General features: G+C 37.6%; 1 protein-coding gene across 1 annotated transcript in view; it reads right to left on the bottom strand.

Annotated features, from left to right (window-relative positions):
• Nucleotides 1-14,014, bottom strand: part of LOC140233293 (uncharacterized) — a 177,877-nt gene that overhangs the window by 73,074 nt on the left and 90,789 nt on the right. The window contains exons 39-44 of the mRNA XM_072313402.1: nt 13,664-13,912; nt 12,335-12,583; nt 6,541-6,789; nt 4,320-4,568; nt 2,665-2,913; nt 848-1,096 (exon numbers count right to left, since the gene is read on the bottom strand). Coding sequence (XP_072169503.1) covers nt 848-1,096; nt 2,665-2,913; nt 4,320-4,568; nt 6,541-6,789; nt 12,335-12,583; nt 13,664-13,912 — 1,494 coding nt within the window. The remainder of the gene's footprint in view (nt 1-847; nt 1,097-2,664; nt 2,914-4,319; nt 4,569-6,540; nt 6,790-12,334; nt 12,584-13,663; nt 13,913-14,014) is intronic.

Raw genomic sequence — 14,014 nt, 5'->3', positions numbered from 1 at the left:
AGACAAATTTTGGTAACGCAATAATGCTAGGTAACAGCAATCTAAAGGCCACCTAACACTGCGATTCTTGCGATACGATATGGGATGCATGTAGCATCGCAAGCGTTCGGTTACTACGCTAGATGAATACACGACCTCAACGCAACTTCACGAGCGTGGTATATCACTTTTTTTCGCGACATCTACACTCCCATGCATTGCGCGAAAAAAGTTGAATGCCACGTGACGCATTTTGACCAATTACCATGCTTGAAATCCACTAGCTATTTTGTAATAATAACTGCATGTTATTCAGTTGGTAAATGTGTGTTATATCAGATTGTTTTCACATAATGATAACTATACAGATCACGGTTGATAATCCTTTCTTATACAGTATTGTACCTCCCTTCCTGATACCTGATACATTTTGCATGTACAAGTACATATCAAAGACGACATGTGACAATAATGCACATTCCCTTTGTTTATTTGAATTCCATATGATATTTATTGTATATCTCCCTCTATATCCTTGTATGTTTTCTCAAATATTAAAGAAATGTTGGGTGGTGTAGTAAGAAAGAGCTAAACTCACTGGTTCTCGTTTCAATTAAAATACATGACTAGTTGAGAAAACTTACTCCCTGGAGATTTCTAATTTTCAGTATCAAAACATACAACACAAGTTACAATTCTGTCCACCAACTTGAAAGCTATATATAATATACATAACACTTTTTTCATTTTAAGGAAATACATTTTGAACTGGAAAAAATGGCACCATTATTAAATGTCTATGATCAATGTTGAAGCAAATGGAAATAGCCTATAATAATCAAGATGAGTATAAGTATTGAAATCATACGTGTCTGGACTGTAACTGTGAAGGTGCAGCTGCCAGTGTTTCCGCTACCATCAGCATAGACATATGTCACATCGGTTACTCCAACGTTGAAAGTACTTCCAGGGGAATGGGTGGATGATTGAAAAAAGGTCACACCAGAGACATCAGTAGCAGTTGGCAGGCTCCATGTCACTGCAGTAGATGTTACACCCAGCTCAACAGTGCTGACTATATTTGTCGGACAAGTCACCACAGGTCCTGTTGTATCCTCTGAAAGGATACAATATATGAAACCAGTTATCTTTCCTGCTTCATATTACAATATGATCTAACATTCATACATATGCACATGCAAAGTACCATTTACATAGGGGCCATATCATCAGCACATACAACTATGGCATATCTGCAACTATTGACCAGGCATGTACCAATTTAATATTGAATCACACCTGACACATTTCACATGTACACAGCACAGATGACATGTGACACTTTCATTGCTGGGGCAATACAACCTCGTATCTACAACATGTCATATGTTCAGGAGAGCAAAAAAAAAAAACAACAAACAAACAAACAAAAAAAAAAAAACATGGTAGTCAAAGCACTTAATTTGATGGGATGTCCTTTCCTTTAGACATGCCTTGATGACTTCATTCTGGGGGATTACAGAGCTAGAGGATTTGGACAGGACATGATTTTATTGATTTTCTGAATATCAATAAATGACGTAATTTTCACCAAAATTTGAGATACGAGGCATGTCACCAAAAGTGATATCATGGGCATTTCATTTTTTCCTTTGGTGTGTGTGTGTGTGGGGCGGGGGGGGGGGGGGGGGAGGATAGGATAATGTAAAATCTCTCTTTCTGCTTTCATGATTTCCCAAATGAAAAGGTCAGCTTAACCCATATCCGCCGGTTGTGTAATGCAGTTTAAAGACTGTTAATAGCTTGCTGCTAGAGGCTATTTCACGTATGTTCGCTAAACTGTGCCGTGTCAAATTCAAGGTGACATCACCAACACTTACGAAAGGAAAATTGTGGAAAACTATATATCAATTGAAAGAGAAAGAAATGGTCTTTCAGATAAGATGTAAATCAGTGTCATATGTCATGAGTTATGTGACATCATATAATTTTAGTATTTTCATATGATTTACAGATTTACACATGAATTATCACATTGCTCATTTGAAAGAAACCACTATTGAAAATGATAAATATCCATAGCCTTTATGCAGGAAAACAACTATCAATTTATGAAATCTTCATAATGTAAGCTTTCCGATGTTATATAACTCATACGGTTTAATGCTTAGAAATGTGAAGACATAATAGCGAATAATAACTCAAAGATCTGCACTCTGCGGACTAGTGTGCATGGTATATAAACTCATAGACTCTATGGGTGGGGCTAGTGTAAAGTAGGCCTATATGTACAAGTATAGCAGTGTTCGATCTCACATAGATGTAGACCTATTCTGTCAGTAGCCTACTGTAAACCTCCGAAGTGAATACAATTCAAAATGAAATCAATAACAGGAAATGATGCACAGGAATGTGGGATATCAGGTCAGAGTTTACAGGCTATGATGAGCTATATGACACCATCGTCCAAGCAATTTCTGCTACAGATTATCCCCTAGATCGGCATTCACAGTATTTGGGCGAAGTATGTGATATCCAGTAGATCGGTGTATATTGGTTAATGTATGTCAGTTTGTGTATTAAGAAAGAGCTGAACACACACACACACACACATATATATAGTAAATGGAAATAGCTTATGACAATCAAAGACGAGTATACAAAATGTAAGTAGTGAAATCATACGTGTCTGTACTGTAACTGTGAAGGTGCAGCTGCCAGTGTTTCCGCTACCATCAGCATAGACATATGTCACATCAGTTACTCCAACGTTAAAAGTACTTCCAGGGGAATGGGTGGATGACTGAAAAACGGTCACACCAGAGACATCAGTAGCAGTTGGCAGGTTCCATGTCACTGCAGTGGATGTTACACCCAGCTCAACAGTGCTGACTACATTTGTCGGACAAGTCACCACAGGTCCTGTTGTATCCTCTGAAAGGATACAATATGTGAAACCAGTTATCTTTCCTGCTTTATATTACAATATAATCTAACATTCATATATATGCACATGCAAAGTACAGTGTACCATTAACATAGGGGCCATATCATCAGCACTTACGACTACGGCATATCTGCAACTATTGATCAGGCATGTACCAATTTCATATTGAATCACACCTAACACATTTCACATGTACACAGCAAAGATGACATATGACACTTTCATCGCTGGGGCGATAAGACCTCGTATCTACAAAATGTCAAATGTTCAGGAGAGCAAAAAAAAAAAAAAATGATATGGCAGTCAAAGCACTTTATTAGAGGGGATGACCTTTTCTTTGACATGCCATGATGGCTTCATTTTGTGGGATTACACAGCTAGAGGATTTCGAGAGGACATGATTTTACTGATTTTCTGAATATCAATGAATGACATAATTTTCACCAAAATTTGAGATATGAGGCATGTCACCCCAGTGATATCATGGGCATTCTACTGGGGTTTTTTTTTTGGTTTTTTTTTTTGGTTTTTTTTTTTTTTTTTGGTGTGGGGGGGGGATACTAGAATGATGTAAAATCTCTCTTTATGCTTTTATGATTTCCAGAATGAAAAGGGCAGCTTAACCCATATCCGCCAGTTGTGTAATGCAGTTTAAAGACTGTTAATAGCCTGCTGCTATTTTATGTATGTTCACTAATCTGTGCCATGTCAAATTCAAGGTGACGTCACCAACACTAACGAAAGGAAAATTGTGGAAAACTATTGAAAGAGAAAGAAATGGTCTTTCAGATAAGATATTATTGTCATATGTCATGAGTTAATTGACATCATATGATTTTAGTATTTTCATATGATTTACAAATTTACATATGAATAATCACATTGCTCATTTAAAAGAAAACACTAATGAAAAATATTCATACTATTAGCCTTTACGCAGGAAAACAACTATCAAATTTGAAATCTTCATAATGTAAGCTTTCTGATGGTATATAACTAATACGGTTTAATGCCCACAAATGTGAAAAAATAATAGCGAATATAAACTCAAAGATCTGCACTCTACGGACTTGAGTGCATGGTATACAAACTCATAGACTCTATGGGTGGGGCTAGTTTAAAGTAGGCCTATACGTACACGTACAGCAGTGTTCGATTTCACATAGATGTAGACCTATTCTGTCAGCAGCCTACTGTAAACCTCCAAAGTGAATACAATTCCAAATGAAATCAATATAAACAGGAAGTGATGCAAAGGAATGTGGGATATCAGGTCAGAGTTTACAGGCTATAATGAGCTATGTGACACCATCGTCAAGCAAAGTAACGTTAAATGGAAATAGCTAATAATAATCAGATGAGTATACAAAATGTGTAAGTATTGAAATCGTACGTGTCTGTACTGTAACTGTGAAGGTGCAGCTGCCAGTGTTTCCGCTACCATCAGCATAGACATATGTCACATCAGTTACTCCAACGTTGAAAGTACTTCCAGGGTTATGGGTGGATGATTGAATAACAGCCACACCAGAGACATCAGTAGCAGTTGGCAGGTTCCATGTCACTGCAGTGGATGTTACACCCAGCTCGACAGTGCTGACTATATTCGGTGGACAAGTCACCACAGGGCCTGTTGTATCCTCTGAAAGGAGACAATATATGAAACCAGTTATCTTTCCGGCTTTATATTACAATATCATAAACATTCATGTACATTTGTATATGCACATGCAAAGTACCATTTACATAGAGGCCATATCATCAGCACTTACGACTACGGCATATCGGCAAATATTTATCAGGCATGCACCAATTTCATATTGAATCACACCTGACACATTTCACATGTACACAGCACAGATGACATGTGACACTTTCGTTCCTGGGGTGATAAGACCTCGTACCTACAAAATGTCAAATGGGCAGGAGAGCAAAAAAGTAAAAAAACAAATATGGTAGTCAAAGCACTTTATTTGATGGGAAGGCCTTTCCTTTGACATGCCTTGATGACTTCATTCTAGGGGATTACACAGCTAGAGGATTTGGACAAGACATGATTTTATTGATTTTCTGAATATCAATAAATAACATAATTTTCACCATAATTTGAGATACGAGGCATGTCACCAAAAGTGATATCATGGGCATTTCATTTTTTTCTTTGGTGTGTGTGTGTGTTGGGTGGGGGGGGGGGGGGGATAGGATAATGTAAATCTCTCTTTATGCTTTCATGATTTCCCAAATGAAAAGGTCAGCTTAAGCCATATCTGCTGGTTGTGCAATGCAGTTTAAAGACTGTTAATAGCTTGCTGCTAGAGGCTATTTCACGTATGTTCGCTAAACTGTGCCGTGTCAAATTCAAGGTGACATCACCAACACTTACGAAAGGAAAATTGTGGAAAACTATATATCAATTGAAAGAGAAAGAAATGGTCTTTCAGATAAGATGTAAATCAGTGTCATATGTCATGAGTTATGTGACATCATATGATTTTAGTATTTTCATATGATTTACAGATTTACATATGAATTATCACATTGCTCATTTGAAAGAAACCACTATTGAAAATGATAAATATCCATAGCCTTTATGCAGGAAAACAACTATCAATTTTGAAATCTTCATAATGTAAACTTTCCGATGTTACATAACTCATAACTCATACGGTTTAATGCTTAGAAATGTGAAGACATAATAGCGAATAATAACTCAAAGATCTGCACTCTGCGGACTAGTGTGCATGGTATATAAACTCATAGACTCTATGGGTGGGGCTAGTGTAAAGTAGGCCTATATGTACAAGTATAGCAGTGTTCGATCTCACGTAGATGTAGACCTATTCTGTCAGCAGCCTACTGTAAACCTCCAAAGTGAATACAATTCCAAATGAAATCAATAACAGGAAATGATGCACAGGAATGTGGGATATCAGGTCAGAGTTTACAGGCTGTGATGAGCTACATGACACCATCGTCCAAGCAATTTCTGCTACAGATTATCCCCTAGATCGGCATTCACACTATTTGGGCGAAGTATGTGATATCCAGTAGATCGGCGCGTATTGGTTAATGTATGTCAGTTTGTGTATTAAGAAAGAGCTGAACACATACACACACACACACACACACACATATATATGTATATATATATACATATATATATATATATATATATATATATATGTAGCCATGTCATCTTGCAGTCATGACTACACATCATTGGATGCGTCACTATGGACAATGTGCGCTACCTCCATCTGTTTAGTGCGGTGACTTCTTTGAAAGGTGAGTTTCAAAATCCGTCTGCCCATGATCAGACGTGTTTTCATGTCTGTTTCAGAAACGGGTTTGATTAAGATCTTTTGTCACACCATGGGTACTGATGAAGAGTGTGACCTTGCCTTTCAGTATTTGAGAGCTATGCTCCGTTTTTATGATCTTCAAGATCTAGGATTTATTTTTTTTTTTACGGCGTTCTTCTTCTACTGATTCGTTAACCTACTATATATATATATATATATATATATATATATATATACAGATATATATAGTAAATGGAAATAGCTTATGACAATCAAAGACGGGTATACAAAATGTAAGTAGTAAAATCGTACGTGTCTGTACTGTAACTGTGAAGGTGCAGCTGCCAGTGTTTCCGCTACCATCAGCATAGACATATGTCACATCAGTTACCCCAACGTTAAAAGTACTTCCAGGGGAATGGGTGGATGATTGAAAAACGGTCACACCAGAGACATCAGTAGCAGTTGGCAGGTTCCATGTCACTGCAGTGGATGTTACACCCAGCTCAACAGTGCTGACTATATTTGTCGGACAAGTCACCACAGGTCCTGTTGTATCCTCTGAAAGGATACAATATGTGAAACCAGTTATCTTTCCTGCTTTATATTACAATATAATCTAACATTCATATATATGCACATGCAAAGTACAGTGTACCATTAACATAGGGGCCATATCATCAGCACTTACAACTACGGCATACACAAGTGTATCTGCAACTATTGATCAGGCATGTACCAATTTCATAATGAATCACACCTAACACATTTCACATGTACACAGCAAAGATGACATGTGACACTTTTGTTCCTGGGGTGATAAGACCTCGTACCTACAAAATGTCAAATGTTCAAGAGAGCAAAAAAAATTTAAAAAAATATGGTAGTCAAAGCACTTTATTTGATGGGATGGCCTTTCCTTTAGACATGCCTTGATGACTTCATTCTAGGGGATTACACAGCTAGAGGATTTGGACAAGACATGATTTTATTGATTTTCTGAATATCAATAAATGACATAATTTTCACCATAATTTGAGATATGAGGCATGTCACCAAAAGTGATATCATGGGCATTTCATTTTTTTTTTCTTTGGTGTGTGTGTGTGGGGCGGGGGTGGGGGGGGGATAGGATAATGTAAAATCTCTCTTTCTGGTTTCATGATTTTCCAAATAAAAAGGTCAGCTTAACCCATATCCGCTGGTTGTGTAATGCAGTTTAAAGACTGTTAATAGCCTGCTGCTATTTTATGTATGTTCACTAATCTGTGCCATGTCAAATTCAAGGTGACGTCACCAACACTAACGAAAGGAAAATTGTGGAAAACTACATGGTATATATCAATTGAAAGAGAAAGAAATGGTCTTTCAGATAAGATGTAAATCAGTGTCATATGTCATGAGTTATGTGACATCATATAATTTTAGTATTTTCATATGATTTACAGATTTACATATGAATTATCACATTGCTCTTTTGAAAGAAACCACTACTGAAAATGATAAATATCCATCTTTAGCCTTTATGCAGGAAAACAACTATCAATTTTGAAATCTTCATAATGTAAGCTTTCCGATGTTACATAACTCATAACTCATACAGTTTAATGCTTAGAAATGTGAAGAAATAATAGCGAATATTAACTCAAAGATCTGCACTCTGCGGACTAGTGTGCATGGTATATAAACTCATAGACTCTATGGGTGGGGCTAGTGTAAAGTAGGCCTATATGTACAAGTATAGCAGTGTTCGATCTCACGTAGATGTAGACCTATTCTGTCAGCAGCCTACTGTAAACCTCCGAAGTGAATACAATTCCAAATGAAATCAATAACAGGAAATGATGCACAGGAATGTGGGATATCAGGTCAGAGTTTACAGGCTATGATAAGCTACATGACACCATCTTCCAAGCAATTTCTGCTACAGATTATCCCCTAGATCGGCATTCACAGTATTTGGGCGAAGTATGTGATATCCAGTAGATCGGCGCATATTGGTTAATGTATGTCAGTTTGTGTATTAAGAAAGAGCTGAACACATACACACACACACACACACACACACATATATATATATATATATATATATATATATATATATATATATATATATATATGTAGCCATGTCATCTTGCAGTCATGACTACGCATCATTGGATGCGTCACTATGGACAATGTGTGCTACCTCCATCTGTTTAGTGCGGTGACTTCTTTGAAAGGTGAGTTTCAAAATCCGTCTGCCCATGATCAGACGTGTTTTCATGTCTGTTTCAGAAACGGGTTTGATTAAGATCTTTTGTCACACCATGGGTACTGATGAAGAGTGTGACCTTGCCTTTCAGTATTTGAGAGCTATGCTCCGTTTTTATGATCTTCAAGATCTAGGATTTATTTTTTTTTTTTTACGGCGTTCTTCTTCTACTGATTCGTTAACCTACTATATATATATATATATATATATATATATATATATATATATATACTGTACGAGCTGAAATTTTCGCGTACAGATATTTTCGCGAATCGCTACATGGAGGACATTTTCGCGTGTTGTTAATTTTGCGGTTGCGAGGGTCTAACTGAGCTTAGCTATTCGCGCGTTGTTATTTTCGCATGTTGTTATTTTCGCGGTTCAAAGGCGATTCGCGAAATTCGCGAAAACAGAATCACCGCGAAAATTTGAGCTTGTACAGTATATATATATATAAATATATATCCCTAGTTGGCACCTTAGGGAGACATATTGGGGGGAAGTGTCTTCATTAGGGAGACAACTGGTCATTAAGGAGACAATTGTCGTGTCTCCATTGCGTAAACTGCCATTGAACATGTAATAATAAATTTGCATATAAAACAAATGGAAATGTCTTCCAAATGACCCATCTAGGAGTATATATATATATATATAATAAATGGAAATAGCTTATGACAATCAAAGACGAGTAATACAAAATGTAAGTAGTAAAATCGTACGTGTCTGTACTGTAACTGTGAAGGTGCAGCTGCCAGTGTTTCCGCTACCATCAGCATAGACATATGTCACATCAGTTACCCCAACGTTAAAAGTACTTCCAGGGGAATGGGTGGATGACTGAAAAACGGTCACACCAGAGACATCAGTAGCAGTTGGCAGGTTCCATGTCACTGCAGTGGATGTTACACCCAGCTCAACAGTGCTGACTATATTTGTCGGACAAGTCACCACAGGTCCTGTTGTATCCTCTGAAAGGATACAATATGTGAAACCAGTTATCTTTCCTGCTTTATATTACAATATAATCTAACATTCATATATATGCACATGCAAAGTACAGTGTACCATTAACATAGGGGCCATATCATCAGCACTTACAACTACGGCATACACAAGTGTATCTGTAACTATTGATCAGGCATGTACCAATTTCATAATGAATCACACCTAACACATTTCACATGTACACAGCAAAGATGACATGTGACACTTTTGTTCCTGGGGTGATAAGACCTCGTACCTACAAAATGTCAAATGTTCAAGAGAGCAAAAAAATTAAAAAAAATATGGTAGTCAAAGCACTTTATTTGATGGGATGGCCTTTCCTTTAGACATGCCTTGATGACTTCATTCTAGGGGATTACACAGCTAGAGGATTTGGACAAGACATGATTTTATTGATTTTCTGAATATCAGTAAATGACATAATTTTCACCATAATTTGAGATATGAGGCATGTCACCAAAAGTGATATCATGGGCATTTCATTTTTTTTTTCTTTGGTGTGTGTGTGTGTGTGGGGCGGGGGTGGGGGGGGGATAGGATAATGTAAAATCTCTCTTTCTGCTTTCATGATTTCCCAAATAAAAAGGTCAGCTTAACCCATATCCGCCGGTTGTGTAATGCAGTTTAAAGACTGTTAATAGCCTGCTGCTATTTTATGTATGTTCACTAATCTGTGCCATGTCAAATTCAAGGTGACGTCACCAACACTAACGAAAGGAAAATTGTGGAAAACTACATGGTATATATCAATTGAAAGAGAAAGAAATGGTCTTTCAGATAAGATGTAAATCAGTGTCATATGTCATGAGTTATGTGACATCATATGATTTTAGGATTTACAGATTTACATATGAATTATCACATTGCTCATTTGAAAGAAACCACTATTGAAAATGATAAATATCCATAGCCTTTATGCAGGAAAACAACTATCAATTTTGAAATCTTCATAATGTAAGCTTTCCGATGTTATATAACTCATACGGTTTAATGCTTAGAAATGTGAAGAAATAATAGTGAATATTAACTCAAAGATCTGCACTCTGCGGACTAGTGTGCATGGTATATTATACAGATATTGACTTACCAGAGGTGGAATATAACATTTGAGATCCTCGCGGGAAGTTATATTTTTGTCGAGGATTATTATATTTTTCCGAAGCGCGTAGCGCTGAGGAAAAATATAGTATTCCGAGACAAAAATATAACTTCCCAAGGGAAATTAAATGTTATATTCCTACCGAAGGAAAAAGTCAATATCTGTTATATTATATGACCTACAGTACAAGAAATAAACTGCTGTATAGGCCCTAAAGCAAAACGACTAGGTCTAGAAACACTACTCCTTTTCGCAGTCATATTCATGAACGCGAGTACCGCATGACAACAGTGCGCTAGTGCCAGTGGTATTCAATCGAGCCACAAGTAACCTTTTGATACGTAACGTTAGATCTAACTCCGATGGCTTTCACGTAGGCCTACCGGGAATTCGTTCTTCCGTGGGGTACGACCGTTGCCTGTTTATCACATACTAAGTAATTTCTAGAACAGTCGTTAATCAATCGTACGTAGGGCCTAGTTTCGTAGCGGTAGAGCCAGATTTTGTAATGAGAGATGTAAAAATTGTAGAAGACTAGACCAAATGCCGCTTTTGGTCTGGGTAAAGCAAGCTTGTTGACATAACATTTGTTTGTGGTGATGTATGAGAATGTGAACTTTCTGATAATGTAGGACCTAATCTCTTCTGCCTGCGGTCACTGGTACAAGAGCTGTTTAGACTACGGACCTGGCCCTGGTCCAGGTCCTGCGCTAGTACAAGTAGCATAAAAACTTACTCAGTTCAGGCTCTGGTAATGTAATGGGAAATCCTTTGGCTTTCCTGTCACGACTGTCTAACATTGATTGGAGTAGGAGGCTCTATAGCTATCACGATCAAACCTGTTACGACAACAATTCTTTCTCTCTCACAAGCGAAGGGCAGCTGCTCATCAAAGCTGCCATGCCAGTTTGACGAAAACAAATCAGTTGCAATTTCGTAATTCGCGCTTGCAGTGTACTAGCGTGTGTCAGTGTGATGCTCTACCGCTAGCGCATTCTGTAAACGTAAGTGGTATGGTGCGTGTGGTCGGTCGACCGGTCACGATTACATTCGTAAGTATGTGTGTGTGTGTGCAAAGCGTCTCTGTGTATGTTGCGCGCATCATAACAATTGATTTTTGATTACGTCACCCCTCCAGATATAACGCCATTTGTTTAACGTAGTCGCTGTTATATTCCATGATTGTACGTAATTTACGTCATGTTATGAAATATAACGCTTCTCCTCCTTGTGAACATGGTCACGTGACAGCATTTTGACCAATCACACATTGGTATCTATATAGGTCATATAATATAAACTTATAGACTCTATGGGTGGGGCTAGTGTAAAGTAGGCCTATATGTACAAGTATAGCAGTGTTCGATCTCACATAGATGTAGACCTATTCTGTCAGCAGCCTACTGTAAACCTCCGAAGTGAATACAATTCCAAATGAAATCAATAACAGGAAATGATGCACAGGAATGTGGGATATCAAGTCAGAGTTTACAGGCTATGATGAGCTATATGACACCATCGTCCAAGCAATTTCTGCTACAGATTATCCCCTAGATCGGCATTCACAGTATTTGGGCGAAGTATGGGATATCCAGTAGATCGGCGCATATTGGTTAATGTATGTCAGTTTGTGTATTAAGAAAGAGCTGAACACACACACACACACACACACATATATATAGTAAATGGAAATAGCTTATGACAATCAAAGACGAGTATACAAAATGTAAGTAGTGAAATCATACGTGTCTGTACTGTAACTGTGAAGGTGCAGCTGCCAGTGTTTCCGCTACCATCAGCATAGACATATGTCACATCAGTTACTCCAACGTTAAAAGTACTTCCAGGGGAATGGGTGGATGACTGAAAAACGGTCACACCAGAGACATCAGTAGCAGTTGGCAGGTTCCATGTCACTGCAGTGGATGTTACACCCAGCTCAACAGTGCTGACTATATTTGTCGGACAAGTCACCACAGGTCCTGTTGTATCCTCTGAAAGGATACAATATGTGAAACCAGTTATCTTTCCTGCTTTATATTACAATATAATCTAACATTCATATATATGTACATGCAAAGTACAGTGTACCATTAACATAGGGGCCATATCATCAGCACTTACGACTACGGCATATCTGCAACTATTGATCAGGCATGTACCAATTTCATATCGAATCACACCTAACACATTTCACATGTACACAGCAAAGATGACATATGACACTTTCATCGCTGGGGCGATAAGACCTCGTATCTACAAAATGTCAAATGTTCAGGAGAGCAAAAAAAATAAAAATAAAAAATATGGCAGTCAAAGCACTTTATTAGAGGGGATGACCTTTTCTTTGACATGCCATGATGGCTTCATTTTGTGGGATTACACAGCTAGAGGATTTCGAGAGGACATGATTTTACTGATTTTCTGAATATCAATGAATGACATAATTTTCACCAAAATTTGAGATATGAGGCATGTCACCCCAGTGATATCATGGGCATTCTACTGGTTTTTTTGTTTGTTTATTTTGTTTGTTTTTTTTTTTGGTGTGGGGGGGGGGATACTAGAATGATGTAAAATCTCTCTTTATGCTTTTATGATTTCCAAAATGAAAAGGTCAGCTTAACCCATATCATGAAAAATATCCATAGCCCTTATGCAGGAAAACAAATATCAATTTTGAAATCTTCATAATGTAAGCTTTCCGATGGTATATAACTCATACGGTTTAATGCCCACAAATGTGAAAATATAATAGCGAATATAAACTCAAAGATCTGCACTCTACGGACTAGAGTGCATGGTATACAAACTCACACGTACAGCAGTGTTCGATCTCACATAGATGTAGACCTATTCTGTCAGCAGCCTACTGTAAACCTCCAAAGTGAATACAATTCCGAATGAAATCAATATAAACAGGAAGTGATGCAAAGGAATGTGGGATATCAGGTCAGAGTTTACAGGCTATAATGAGCTATATGACACCATCGTCCAAGCAAAGTAAATGGAAATACATTGTAGCTTATAATAATCAGATGAGTATACAAAATAAGTAAGTATTGAAATCGTACGTGTCTGTACTGTAACTGTGAAGGTGCAGCTGCCAGTGTTTCCGCTACCATCAGCATAGACATATGTCACATCAGTTACTCCAACGTTGAAAGTACTTCCAGGGTTATGGGTGGATGATTGAATAACAGCCACACCAGAGACATCAGTAGCAGTTGGCAGGTTCCATGTCACTGCAGTGGATGTTACACCCAGCTCAACAGTGCTGACTATATTCGGTGGACAAGTCACCACAGGTCCTATTGTATCCTCTGAAAGGATAAAATATATGAAACCAGTTATCTTTCCTGCTTTGTATTATAATATTATCTAAAATTCATATACATTGTATATGCACAAAGTACCATTGACAT

The sequence above is a fragment of the Diadema setosum genome, chromosome 9 (genome assembly GCF_964275005.1).
Source record: "Diadema setosum chromosome 9, eeDiaSeto1, whole genome shotgun sequence".
In the NCBI taxonomy this organism is placed as follows: domain Eukaryota; kingdom Metazoa; phylum Echinodermata; class Echinoidea; order Diadematoida; family Diadematidae; genus Diadema; species Diadema setosum.
This window is presented reverse-complemented; position numbering and strand designations above follow the sequence as displayed.